At 31.9% G+C, this 12,443-nt stretch overlaps 1 protein-coding gene across 1 annotated transcript in view; it reads right to left on the bottom strand.

Annotated features, from left to right (window-relative positions):
* Positions 1–377: 377 nt before the first annotated feature.
* Spock3 (SPARC (osteonectin), cwcv and kazal like domains proteoglycan 3) overlaps positions 378–12,443 on the bottom strand; it is a 355,708-nt gene continuing 343,642 nt past the window's right edge. Inside the window, 4 exon segments of the mRNA XM_028881034.2 lie at positions 378–2,049; positions 4,637–4,774; positions 7,385–7,447; positions 10,882–11,103. Coding sequence (XP_028736867.1) covers positions 1,880–2,049; positions 4,637–4,774; positions 7,385–7,447; positions 10,882–11,103 — 593 coding nt within the window. The 3' untranslated portion in view covers positions 378–1,879.

Below are 12,443 nucleotides of genomic sequence, written 5' to 3'. Positions count from 1 at the left end.
TTGATGGCTCATACACATTTTTTCAATAGACAAAGTGATCCAATCATTCTTCAATTACAGTCTTATTATAGAACTTCAGTTAAATGTTTTAAGAAATATGTAACCAAAACAAATTTTTAAATACTATTCTTTTGGAAAGAAAATTATTTATTTTATAATACATTAACAAACAAACAGATTAAGATAAACCAACAAACAAAAATAATCTTTACTCAAGATAATAATCTTAACAACTCTGGTTAAGAAACTGAAAAAGTAAACTCCAGAAACATTTCTTGGCTCGGTTGTCGTGGTATGTTATTTTCCAGAATTATGAAACAAAATAAAAACTCTCCATGCTACTACATATCCCAGAAAATCATTAAGGAGCCACTTACTTTGGTTACAAGAGTCTTTATTTTGTAAACTATACAGAAACAGTAAAAAAGAAAATGCATTATAGCTTAAATATTATGTAAAGTCAACATTGAAGTTTTTATTTAGTGTGTAGAAATTAAATGGAACAAGTTCACCAAATTTGTGTTCTATGAATAATAGTCCAGGAAATCTGGAAATTCACTGCTGAAGTGAAAGATACTGATGTGCAAAATTCAACAGGTTTCCCACGTCTATATGAGCACAAAACTATTGGTCTGATACACCCAAAAGCGGTGGTATGTCAAAATGTCTACACAATTAATTAACATGCTAACTAATGTTTAGTGAACAAAGTAATTTTTGTTACAGTTAAATCTTAAATGCTATTCTTCACAATAATTATAAACAAGTTCATATGGGATTATGTAACAATAGAAAAAAAGAAAGAAACATATTCCACTTTCTTCATTCCAGCAGTATCTTTAATAGCAATAATTTGTTAATTATGTGTGCTTAAATATTGCCTAATATCCTATACTGGTATGCATGCTAACCCTTTCTATTTCTATTATTTTTGCAAGGCACCATACAACACGTTCTTTAATTCCAGTACTAATAACAAAAAGGTTATGATTACAAGATTAAACACAAAATTTTATATTGAATGAAAAACTGTGAATTCATATTTTCAAATTTGATCTTGGGTTAAAATAAAATATATTTAATGAAAAGTGGTTGAAATGAATCTTTCTTTTTTCTTTCTAAATGAAATTCTGTACCCAGATTGCTGGTTGGAATATAGAAAAATCTAGAAATGATGCTGTTTAAGAATATTTTTAAAAATCCACATGATACACAATGCAATTTAAGTTGAAAAGTAGGAAGAAAAACTAACTTTTAACTTTCAGAATCCATGGTTTTCCATACTTTGCATTGCAAAAAAAAATCTAATCATTTCCAGAATAACTTCATAATTAAAAAGATCACCACTCAAATAAGTACTCAACAGTGCTCACTTTGTCTTACGATGAGTCATCTTTCTTAGTATCCCAACCATAAGTTTGGAAGATGCCCGATTTTAATTGAAGTTAACATCATGCATTAATTGACAAAATCCTTGTGGTTCAGGTCATTAGAAAGTTACTATAAATTTAACTTATAAAATATGTCATAAAAGCAACACATATGATCCCAAGCACACATTAATTTTTATGTTGTTTGTAGAACAATTACATAGTATGTTCTCATGAAAATTTTGTTATCATAGTCTTCATAACTTTCTATATTCAGGCTACAACCCATATGTGTTTTCTTTTTTTCTAAGGCTTATAAAAACCAAAAATTAAATAATTCTTATTTAAACATAATGTTCTATGACTTTAGCTTCAATATTTGAAATAATTATACAAAATATATGTGGGGTTTAGAATCATTTTGTTTAGGGATAAGAAGGAAATTCTCAATATGCTATTATTTTGTAAATATTAAAAATGTAGAATTTGTTGACTTAAGCTGTTGCTGATCAAATATATCCATCATGGTCATCCCCATCATCATCATCATCCCCTTCATCTTCATCATCATCTTCAATATCATCTTTATCATTCATAATATCATCTTCTTCACCTTCATCATCAGTCCATTCATGGAAATCTCCACTTGCAAAATCTCCAGAGATTTCAAAATCAATAGCTACAAAAGCAAGCACTATATTTACTTGACTAATCAATGAGATGAATTCTGAGTTATAAAAAATAAGAAAGAAAATTGAAAGGTTTAATAAATCTGTATTTGCTATTCATCTTTTCAATGAAGATAAAAAACTATACTTGGAAAGAGTATGGTATGTTAAAACTCTCACTTGTTATAATGTTTATGCTCATAGTATTGTGCAATGGAAGATTTCCAGTTTAGTAAATTTGATCTCACCTCAAATTTTGTAGAATTACATGACAGACTAAAAATCTTACATACTACTTAGAATTTTACCTGAAAGTATATGATGAGGTGGAAAAATTATCATAGCAAAATATATACTTCCTAAATTTTAAAATCAAAAAGATATATTACCTGATATTAAAAATCAACTTTATAAATATAATTCAGCTAATGAGCTTGCAATAGGAGCCTGTCCTGGACAATTTCACTATTCATTCCATTTAATCAAATATTTTTTTCCTAGAAAATAGTAATTTAGAGATGTAATTTAATCTAATCAAAAAGTTGCAAGGATTTTGTGTTAAAACACCAGAAAATTATTAGAAGATAGAAGAGGAAAGGAAATTGATTTTTCTAAAGAATCTCTAGAAATAGCAATAGCTTGCTAAAATATTGATGCTTGTTTAGTGAGACCTGTTGTAATGTGTCATGCAGAATTGAAAGATGATAAACTTGTGTTGATTAAGTCAGCTACCTAGTGGGATTGATTTTTCTGTTGTTATTAGAGCAACAGAAAATTAATACTCATATTATCTTATAATCAGCTATTAATATTTCTAGAGATACCAAGTCACATATATTCATTATAATGATAATAAATATTAAGTCCTCAAATGATACTACCATTTTAGTCTTCATTTTTATAAATCCTATTACTGTATTTAGATGGTTGATTTCACATTGTACTGAACTTACCATTTATGTCAACAAAAAACTGTTTCTTAAATTCCATATTCATATATATTATACTTGTAACAGTATAGGAAAACCCAGGAATAAAGTTTCCAAACTAAATTCCTGCTGACTTATTGAACTCATCTGCAAATAATTTTTATTGGTAGCATAAAAATGAAAATACTTTATCCATTACTGATATTGCAGGTCGATGAAGCCATAAATTATCCAAGCATTTTAAGATGCATATTATAAACATATGTTCTTCAGTTGTTAAAACTGTTTAAGGTAGGTGTTGAATCCTAGTTGCTGCTTTGATCATGTAGGTGTAAGGCACCAACACCAAAATCAAGGTATGGAAATGTTATGGAATAAATAAATGCAAAAGCAGGGAGGGACGGTTATGTAAGATTACTTGTTATTATTTACTATTTGTTTCTTGTTAAATAATCTTTGTTTATCAGCGTAAAAATTGCATGACATGTTATCACTGAGTACTTAATTTTATCAGGATTTTAATTGATAGTAGAGAAAATAAAACCCATTAGGTCTGCTTCATGGCATTGTTTTACATAATTACTTCCCTCTTCACTGTAACCAAATAGCTGACAAACATGAAGAAATGGAGTATGTGTAATTGGGGCTCATTTTAGAGGGTATGATCCATCATGGCAGGAAAACATGGTGACTGGAGGGACAAGAACAGCTGGAACAATGGGGAGGAGATTTTGAAGTTGTGGCAGATGCATTGCCAAAGGCAAACTAGGAAGGGGAAATTCATACTGAAGCTGGACTGGGCCCTAACCTGCAATGTCCATTAGACTACACATTCTACAAGCTCCATAAGCTCCCAAATAGCATCATAATTTGGGGACCAAATGTATAATCGCAACAGCTTGATATGTTTATGTCCAATCCATCATAGGAGTTTGGAGAGTAGTACAATAAGAAGGTTTTTTTTAAATAGTTACTTCTTTGTTTAACATAAACACAAATACTGACTTGCTTTCTGAAAAAAATGTTTGATAACAATTGGGAACTGTCAAATACATACAATGCCAAATTCTTATATAATCTTTATATAGACACATAAAATGTTTGTCCATAAAATAATTAGAACATCAACTATAACTATAATTTAATATGTAAGTGATATTTTTCATCCCTAAACATAAGGAAACAAGTAATGTGTTAGTATAATTTATCAGTCTTCATAGACTTGAAATTGTGTTTTGCTTGGGTTAGCTTCATTTGGTTTGGCTGATGCGGGTCATACTACTTAAATTATTTCCTCCAGAGGACTGCAGACAACCATTTCACATGGATCTGCAAATGATATGCCCTATGTTTTACAGACTTAGATTAGAAGAAATGACATCTGCTTTGTCTGTGACATACATTCAACTTGATGTAGGAACTGGGACTCAGCTATTAATCATTCTCTTCAAAATACTTAAATGTGTCTGTTTTGTATATTTTTATTGTTACTATAGAAATTCACAATATAAGGACCAAGCCTCTTTTTCACCCTTAATGTTCATACATATTCTACATATTCAATAATCAGAATAGGGTAGGCCTTCATGAAATGCTTGAACAAGTTCATGAGCCTTTGAGAAATTTAACTGCATGTTAGGAAATTATATAAAGTGAGCCATTCTCTTACCACAATCTGCAACACCATTTATTCTGGATCCTATTACTTCATTTCCATATCTGTCAACACACCAGCACTGTCCTACACTGCCATGGCATTGCGTTGGCTTGTAGTAGCCATCTTCATCACAGAGAGGGATGTACTGTCCTGTGAAATAAATGGTCACACACACAAATAAAAAAGGAGTTGATTAAGAAGGCCTGTTATACTAGGTTGCTATTATGTATTAATGTTCTAAAAGTCAAAACATGATTGATTCTATGCTTATATTAAATCATTCAGAACATTTAGCATGGCATACAAGCCCCTCAACTGTCTTATTATTGACAATTTCTTGTTTTGTTTTCCAAATTTTTCATTGATATATTACAAAAAATTACCCCATGTCAAGCTTTCTCTCCAATATAGTGGTACTTTGCTTATGCCAACTGACATCCTTCTCCATTCCTACTTCGTTTTAAGGCTTAAATATGAAAATATGAAATTATGACTCACACACAGTCTTCTCTCTCTCTCTCTCTCTCTCTCTCTCTCTCTCTCTCTCTCTCTCTCTCTCTCTCTCTCTGTGTGTGTGTGAATGCCTCTGTGTGTATTGCCATTATTGATTGTTACCACTATTCTGTGGTATCCCTTCTGTTTGAAAATATTTAGGTTTTCTTGGTTTTCACTATTATATAAACCACACCCTTTAGACTGAAAGTCTAGCCTACAAATACTGGGAAATCAGTTACTCCTGTTTGTAGAATCTGACACAGTCATACAGTACATGTATAGTGATGAATATTTAGTTCTTTGTAAGTTTAGTAAAGTTCCTCAATAAATACTCCAATGTTAGCTACAACGTCTGGATGATCAGATGTTTTCTTTTCTCCCCGCTTATTCTTTCATATGAACAGAATCACAGATTTTTGGTTAAGAAATATCTAGTATATAGAGAAAATGGGAATGTCATTTTCTATTACCACCTGTGGGATGATAATTTTACACCCTACAAAGCTTCATAAGTCTAATAAACACATGATATGTTCAATACAAATATAATTCATTTGAAGTATGTAAACTGGCATGGACAAATTTACCAATGTGGAAAATTGGTGAATTTTCTCTACAGACTTAAGGGCACAAAATACAAGAAAAAAAATTCTTTGTAGTATCCACATAAATAAAATACTATGATGTTGCAATCATTTTTTTTTTTTTTTTATGCAAGGAAACTTAGAAGAGAACCCTGGTCAGTACAATACTTGTACTGAAGACATGAATGCAGATGAGTCTTCTTCACATTGAACCTCAGGATGCCTTACCCTCACAGAGCAGCTGGCCCATTTAGGTATGCATAATGACCTCACCCTGTTCAGAAAGAACAGTTAAAGCATCCAGTGTTCTCATATCTACTTTATTAGTCACGAAAGAAGAGTAAGGAAAATCTTCCCATGTGGTCACTAAAGGTGATTTTTAAAAAATAAGTTCAAGTAAGAAAAGCCAACATCCTAATGGATTTCAGTATTACTTGACCTTGATCAACTCTAAAATATTTATTGGAAGTTAATAGTTTCCTCCACGGTATGATGCAAAACTTTGGATGGCAGAAGCATTCTCATGCATCATGAGATTCTTTTCACTCATGATTTATATCCTCACAAGCAGCTGGCCACTGTTTAAAAAGAAAATTGCCCTGCTAGTTTTTATACTCATCAGTTTTTCACCTAAAGCATTTTATGACAAATCATTTAACTGAATGATGAGCCCTAAGCTAAGAATTCTCTAGCAATAAAAAAAGTTGTAATTGAAAGTTACTGTATTTTAATTGCATAGATACTATATAAAATAACGTATATTAATCAGATTCAGAGACATTGTAAGGTCTTAAAGTATGATGCTTCAAATATACACCCATGATGTGCTGCCTCCTTTGAAAATGCAAATATGCACTAATGATGCTAAATTATAAACAGTGGCAGAACTGGTCAAAGCCAAGTTTGTTGTAACAATAATAATTTGTTAGATTTTACAGATGAGCTATAACGATTTGCAGCATGTAACGAAAAGGATGGAAAGAGCTGGGTGAAGGTTGTATAGAAAATATTCTCTATGTTAGAAATGTTTCCAATTTAAAATGGCTTCAAATGAAATTTATTAATAATGTGTGATTATACATATAAACTATAAGGAAATGTAACAGCATTGGATATACTGATAGCCAATTATTCAAATATTTTAAGAATTTGGCTAAAATATACAACTATTATCTCTCTCTTTTTATCTACCTATCATCTATCTACCATCTACTTATGTATCAAAATTTACTTACTAAAAGCTACAGTAGGAATGAGAACCTAATTTACTAATGAAACCACTGAAAGTCCTGCTTAGATTTCTAGTCAGAGTACTTTTCACTCCATGTATGTGATCACTTGCTTATATTTCACATAAGTGGTCACATATGGTGCCATCAATTCTTAAACATTTAAGAAATAGACATTTGTGCTGATTCTTAAATTTAGTATTGCTTCAATCTCTTTTGTACTGAAAAACTTTCAAAATGAACATGATATTAGGGTAATAAAACAGACATTATATCCTTCAATAGGTGAGGTAATAAAAGTAAGTTCCATGACTTTCCAAAAGTTCATAAATTTTGCTGATGAAATTTAATGCAGTCTGTCTTTGTTGGATTAATATTGATTTTATGTTGCTGTTTCCCTGGGGTTATTTATGTAAGCAATAAAACTTCCAGAAGAATGAGCTACAACTTACCTAGGAACTTCTTTATCCCTTGTCGCTTCTGAATGTTGCTGAGCTCTGTCTGGCAGGGTGGGTCTGAAACGACATTAAACACAGTACTTCAAGGACTTAGTTAAGCAAGCCATGTGCACCTGTCAAGTTATCAACCTCCAGTGGGACGTTTCATTTCATGAGAAGATGCATGCTATCCATTTGTTGTCATGGCATCACATGGATATTTATGTGTGGACTTCTCATGATAAACATGTACACAGAAATAGCTATGCAATAAATACATGACAGAGTGTAACAATTTACCATGTGCTAGCAAAGGTATTTTTTCCTGGTATTCCTAGGAATGACTGAATTTGATGAAGAATGAAAATACCCCAGATATAGATGATGGAGCATACTTACTTTTTATATTTAAAAGGTCTGCAGTCTAGATTCAATTAATTGCTGACCAAAAAAATCTAACTCATCTCCCTCTCATTTAACATATGTCATAGGATAATAAGAAATCATTTTCAGTATAAAATATTCTATGAAAAGGATACTGCTTTTTTCCAGTTACATTGGAAATTTAACGATTTTGTTATTGTATAACGTTCCTGTTGTACTTTGGTCTTTCTATTTTCTTCAGAGGCTTCATATGTGAAGTTATTTAAAAAGAGAATACTATCTAAACTGTCATAAGAGTCAAGAAATAATCTTAGAGTACTCAAGCCAAAGTGTGCGTATGCATATTGTGTGTTGTATTAACAATTGGTAATTTAAATGAGCATGTGTATGTGTAGATAATTTGAATAGTCTAAATAGTTATAATACAATATGCATTATTGAAATTTAGTATATTTGTTCAAAAGTGAATGCAATCAGAACAAATGAACAATTTTTATCCTTGACATAGGTAGAGAATAAAAGCATTATATCTGTCACAGGACATTAAGAGATCAAAATAATTCTTACTCTTACACACTATGTACTCTCAGGAAATAGGTAAAATATACAATGCAATTCAAATAATTTTGAAATTGTTTACTGTGCCAACTTCAAAATAATTCAATCATTAAAATGCATAATAGAAAGAAAGGATAAATAATGTGCTTAACCAGTTCAGTACCTGAGAATAAAAATATTACATCTTAGGGGGAGAAAAAGTAACTTATTTTTAAATACTAAGTAATCACTTCATTGTTGTACTTCATTTTTAAATTGATGTGATTTAACTTTTCCTTAAAATAAAGAATATAAATCAAGATATACTGATATTTTAGTCTCATTGTTTTACTGACAGGATATTAGCCAAGCTTCCAAATTTTATTTAAAAAGCAATGTGCTATAAAGGAGAAATGGATTTCTTTTATTTTCACTAAATAAATGTGGAGATTTATGCTGATATGCATCTGAAATCCCAGCTATTTTTGAATGTGTTTTTAAAACACATTTTAAACATAATTTTCCAAACTAAATCTTAAAATTTCAATTCAAACATATTTTCATACAATATTAAATATTCCTTTCCCAATTTTTAGACTATCATAACCACCATGTACCCTCAGACTCAGTGAATTCAGTTTTGTAGATTTTACATGTATGTTCATGTGTATGTATTTTTCAATGCTCATCAATAAACAGGGAAACAACAAAGCCAAAATATCAACTGTTAAAATACAAAAAAGTATGAAAAGTATGAACAAATACATTTTAATGATAATATACTTGAATTTACTATCTTAGTGTACTTACTATTTAAAGTATAATAGCTATTAGTGACTAGAAGGTCAGTTTATGGAGTGCTTGCTTACATAGAATGCATATGTAATCAAGCCAATAATGTGTATACACAAGTGTGTGCAATTTAAAATATTTAGCAAAGTAATTCAATATTATTTTTTGCTGTTTCTTTTTTATTGTAAATTGTGTTTTAAAGAAAATACATTCTGATTATTTCCCTTCTTCCAGCTCCTCTCAGATACCCCCAACTCCTCCACGGACACAAATCCTTTTATCTTCAACTGACCTAGAGATGGTTTATGGCCTCCTCCATAGCTAAACATATGGTTGAATTATGCTGTGGGATGGTCTGTATATCAAATTGCTCTGATTGGTCAATAAATAAAACACTGATTGGCCAGTGGCTATGCAGGAAGTATAGGCAGGACTAACAGGGAGGAGAAAAGAAAGAACAGGAAGGCGGGGGTGGGGGGAGGGGGGGGGGAATCACTGCCAGCCACCGCCATGACAAGCAGCATATGAAGATGCCAGTAAGCCACGAGCCGCATGGCAAGGTATAGATTGGAGATGGAATAATTTAAGCTATAAGAACAGTTAGCAAGAAACCTGCCACGGCCATACAGTTTGTAAGCAATATAAGTCTCTGTGTTTACTTGGTTGGGTCTGAGCAGCTGTGGGACTGGCGGGTGACAGAGATTTGTCCTGACTGAAGGCAAGACGGGAAAACTCTAGTTATAGATTTACTTCTTAATGTGTAGACAATTAGTTCCTCCCTAATTTCTGAAATATTACTAAGTGTACATAATTCAGTTAGCAAAGCCATTCTTATAGTTTCATAAAAATATGGTAATAATTGTTACAGTTTAAATATCTTGGTCATTCTTTTATCTTTCATCAAGCCCATACTAGCTGCTCCATATCAACTTGTGTCCTCTTGATTCAGTTAGCACCAACATAACAATGATTCCTTAGTTTTCTAAATATTTATTATAATGTGAGGAGTTTAATGTGCTTTTCCCTGCATGCATTTAATACATAACATGATTAATTTCATTTTAAAAGTATGGTTCTAAATTAAAAGTGCATTTTTTATCTCAGTTAGAGGTGGAGGGGATTGAGGGCGGTACCTAGGAGGAGTTGAAGAGAAGAAAGAGAATGTGACATAATTACATTTTAATTAAAAATATATAATGTATATTAAAGGGTATACAAAGAACATTGTTGCTCTTCCTTTGGTCTCATTTCTTGCAGAGTTCTGGAATACTCTCTCACTAGCAAATTTTTAACAAGCTAAATTATTTGGGAAAGATTGAAAGGCTAAGTAATTTTGAAAATAAAATGAGTAAAAATAACTTCATGGTGAATGCCGTTTTCATGCAACTCATTTAATAAGATCACAAAATGGAACATTAAAACTCCACAGTACAGTGATAAAAACCCCATTTATTTTACACTGTGGGCAAAGCAGATAGCAAATTAATTTCAATGACTACTTTTAATATCTATGTTCTCATAACTCTGTGTGCTACTTGCTGGTTCATAATGGAAATGATAATGAAATACATTAATATAAAATATTAATTACTATTTCCATCTTATTTAGAATATTTGTATCTTCAGCACAATTATTTTGTTCAGTATGGTGTTTATTTGTTCTTTCATTAAACATTCAAATTAGAAAAAGTGTACTAAAATGAGTGAAGCATTGGTTAGTGTTAATATTTTCAAAATGAGGGAAATATTAAAATTGAAATGCAGGACAACTAATGCCACTGTCGTAGCCTCACTTTTACCTTGCTGTCTCTGGAAGCAGTAGCACCATTCATTGTTAGATATCAAACTATCCTTGTACGTGTCACAAGAATTGAAGAATGCCTTGGTGCACTGTTCATTCTTATCAAGATAGATGCTCCCAAGCTCTGACTGGTCCAATAGCAGGTCGTAGTTTGTGTCAAGTCTATTAAACATCCAGCCAAGTGAATCCTTGCAAATTGGCAAAATACTGGTATCGAATCCTACATGCAAAGAGAACATGATTAGCTCAGTAGGCAAGAAACCATCATCAGAAAGCAAAATAAATCAAAAAAAGTGGGCAAGATCAGAGTGGAAGTACTGGGGAGTCATAAAAGCAATATTTTAACTTCAATTTGAGAAATTTGCTTCCAAGTACATTAGACATAAAAATATCTATCTGTAGCTTTGACTATTAACTAACCACACAACATCTGTCAACAATTAGTCATCATTCAATTTAATGTGATATTGCAATGTTATGTTACTTATGCTAGTCACTGTTTATGCTTCTCTGATACTTACTAGAGCACCATAAATTCAGCATTATTATTAGATATAAAAAATCTCGAGAAATCCATTTTCATATGAAGAAATGAGGAATACTGTTTCCACAAAATCATTACTACCACATACCAGATAATAATTCCCATATATTCTGTGTCTTGGTAAAACTATGATGAACATAGCATTGTACACAAAACCGTTAAGAGAAGGAATAGCTATGATGCAATATTACTTATTGTGACATCAGCTTCTCTTGTGGTGATGTTTACAGTTACCCATGTGCTATAATGGAAAGCAGCAGGGTGCACTAGGGGGAGTGGAGTTCATGAAATGGCAGGACTGGGTTGTAGCCAAGCTAGGTGTTACTACACATGGGTCATCCACTAACCTCAATGAAGTAAGTCCTACATTCCATTAAATGCCACCAGTGATTTGAACCACTGAAAATTACCCCAAAACTATACAAAAAATATACAATCCGTCCAACTAGAGATAGGATGTGAGTCCTTGCTTGTATGAGATGGGAAATACCATACAAGTTAATAAGAAGAATCCGATTAAAGTACTTCATGAGTTGCTAAAGACTGAGGAGGGCTACCACAAGATTAAGTAACTTCTGGAAGCTACATAAGGAAGTTCATTCCCTTTATGGATGTCTTTTCCCAGGGCTCAGGAAAAAATCTGAAGGAATGCAAGGCAGGGACATAGAAAAAGTAAACTGAGAATCAAAGGTGGTTATGGAGAAAGAATGAAGGTATATTTAACAGCATTTATATCTCCTTTAGAATTCCTTAATTTCTTAGAAAAGAGATGAATATCATGTTCCTCTCCTTCGCCCAGAGAACAGGTTAAACACGGAAATGATTCTATCATTAAGAAAAACTTGGGAGAATATCTTGAGTGCTGACCTATAGAGCGTTCAGACACTGGCCAGGGTCTCCAGTTTTCTCTCAGAAAAGGAGACAGTAAAGACTGCAAAAAAGGTATGGGCTATCACCAAACAGCCTAACACAGAGGTAATTAAGTTGACAAAGTTAAAAAGAAGGACATGAGATAG

Source organism: Peromyscus leucopus, chromosome 17 (assembly GCF_004664715.2).
Source record: "Peromyscus leucopus breed LL Stock chromosome 17, UCI_PerLeu_2.1, whole genome shotgun sequence".
Classification (NCBI taxonomy): domain Eukaryota; kingdom Metazoa; phylum Chordata; class Mammalia; order Rodentia; family Cricetidae; genus Peromyscus; species Peromyscus leucopus.
This window is presented reverse-complemented; position numbering and strand designations above follow the sequence as displayed.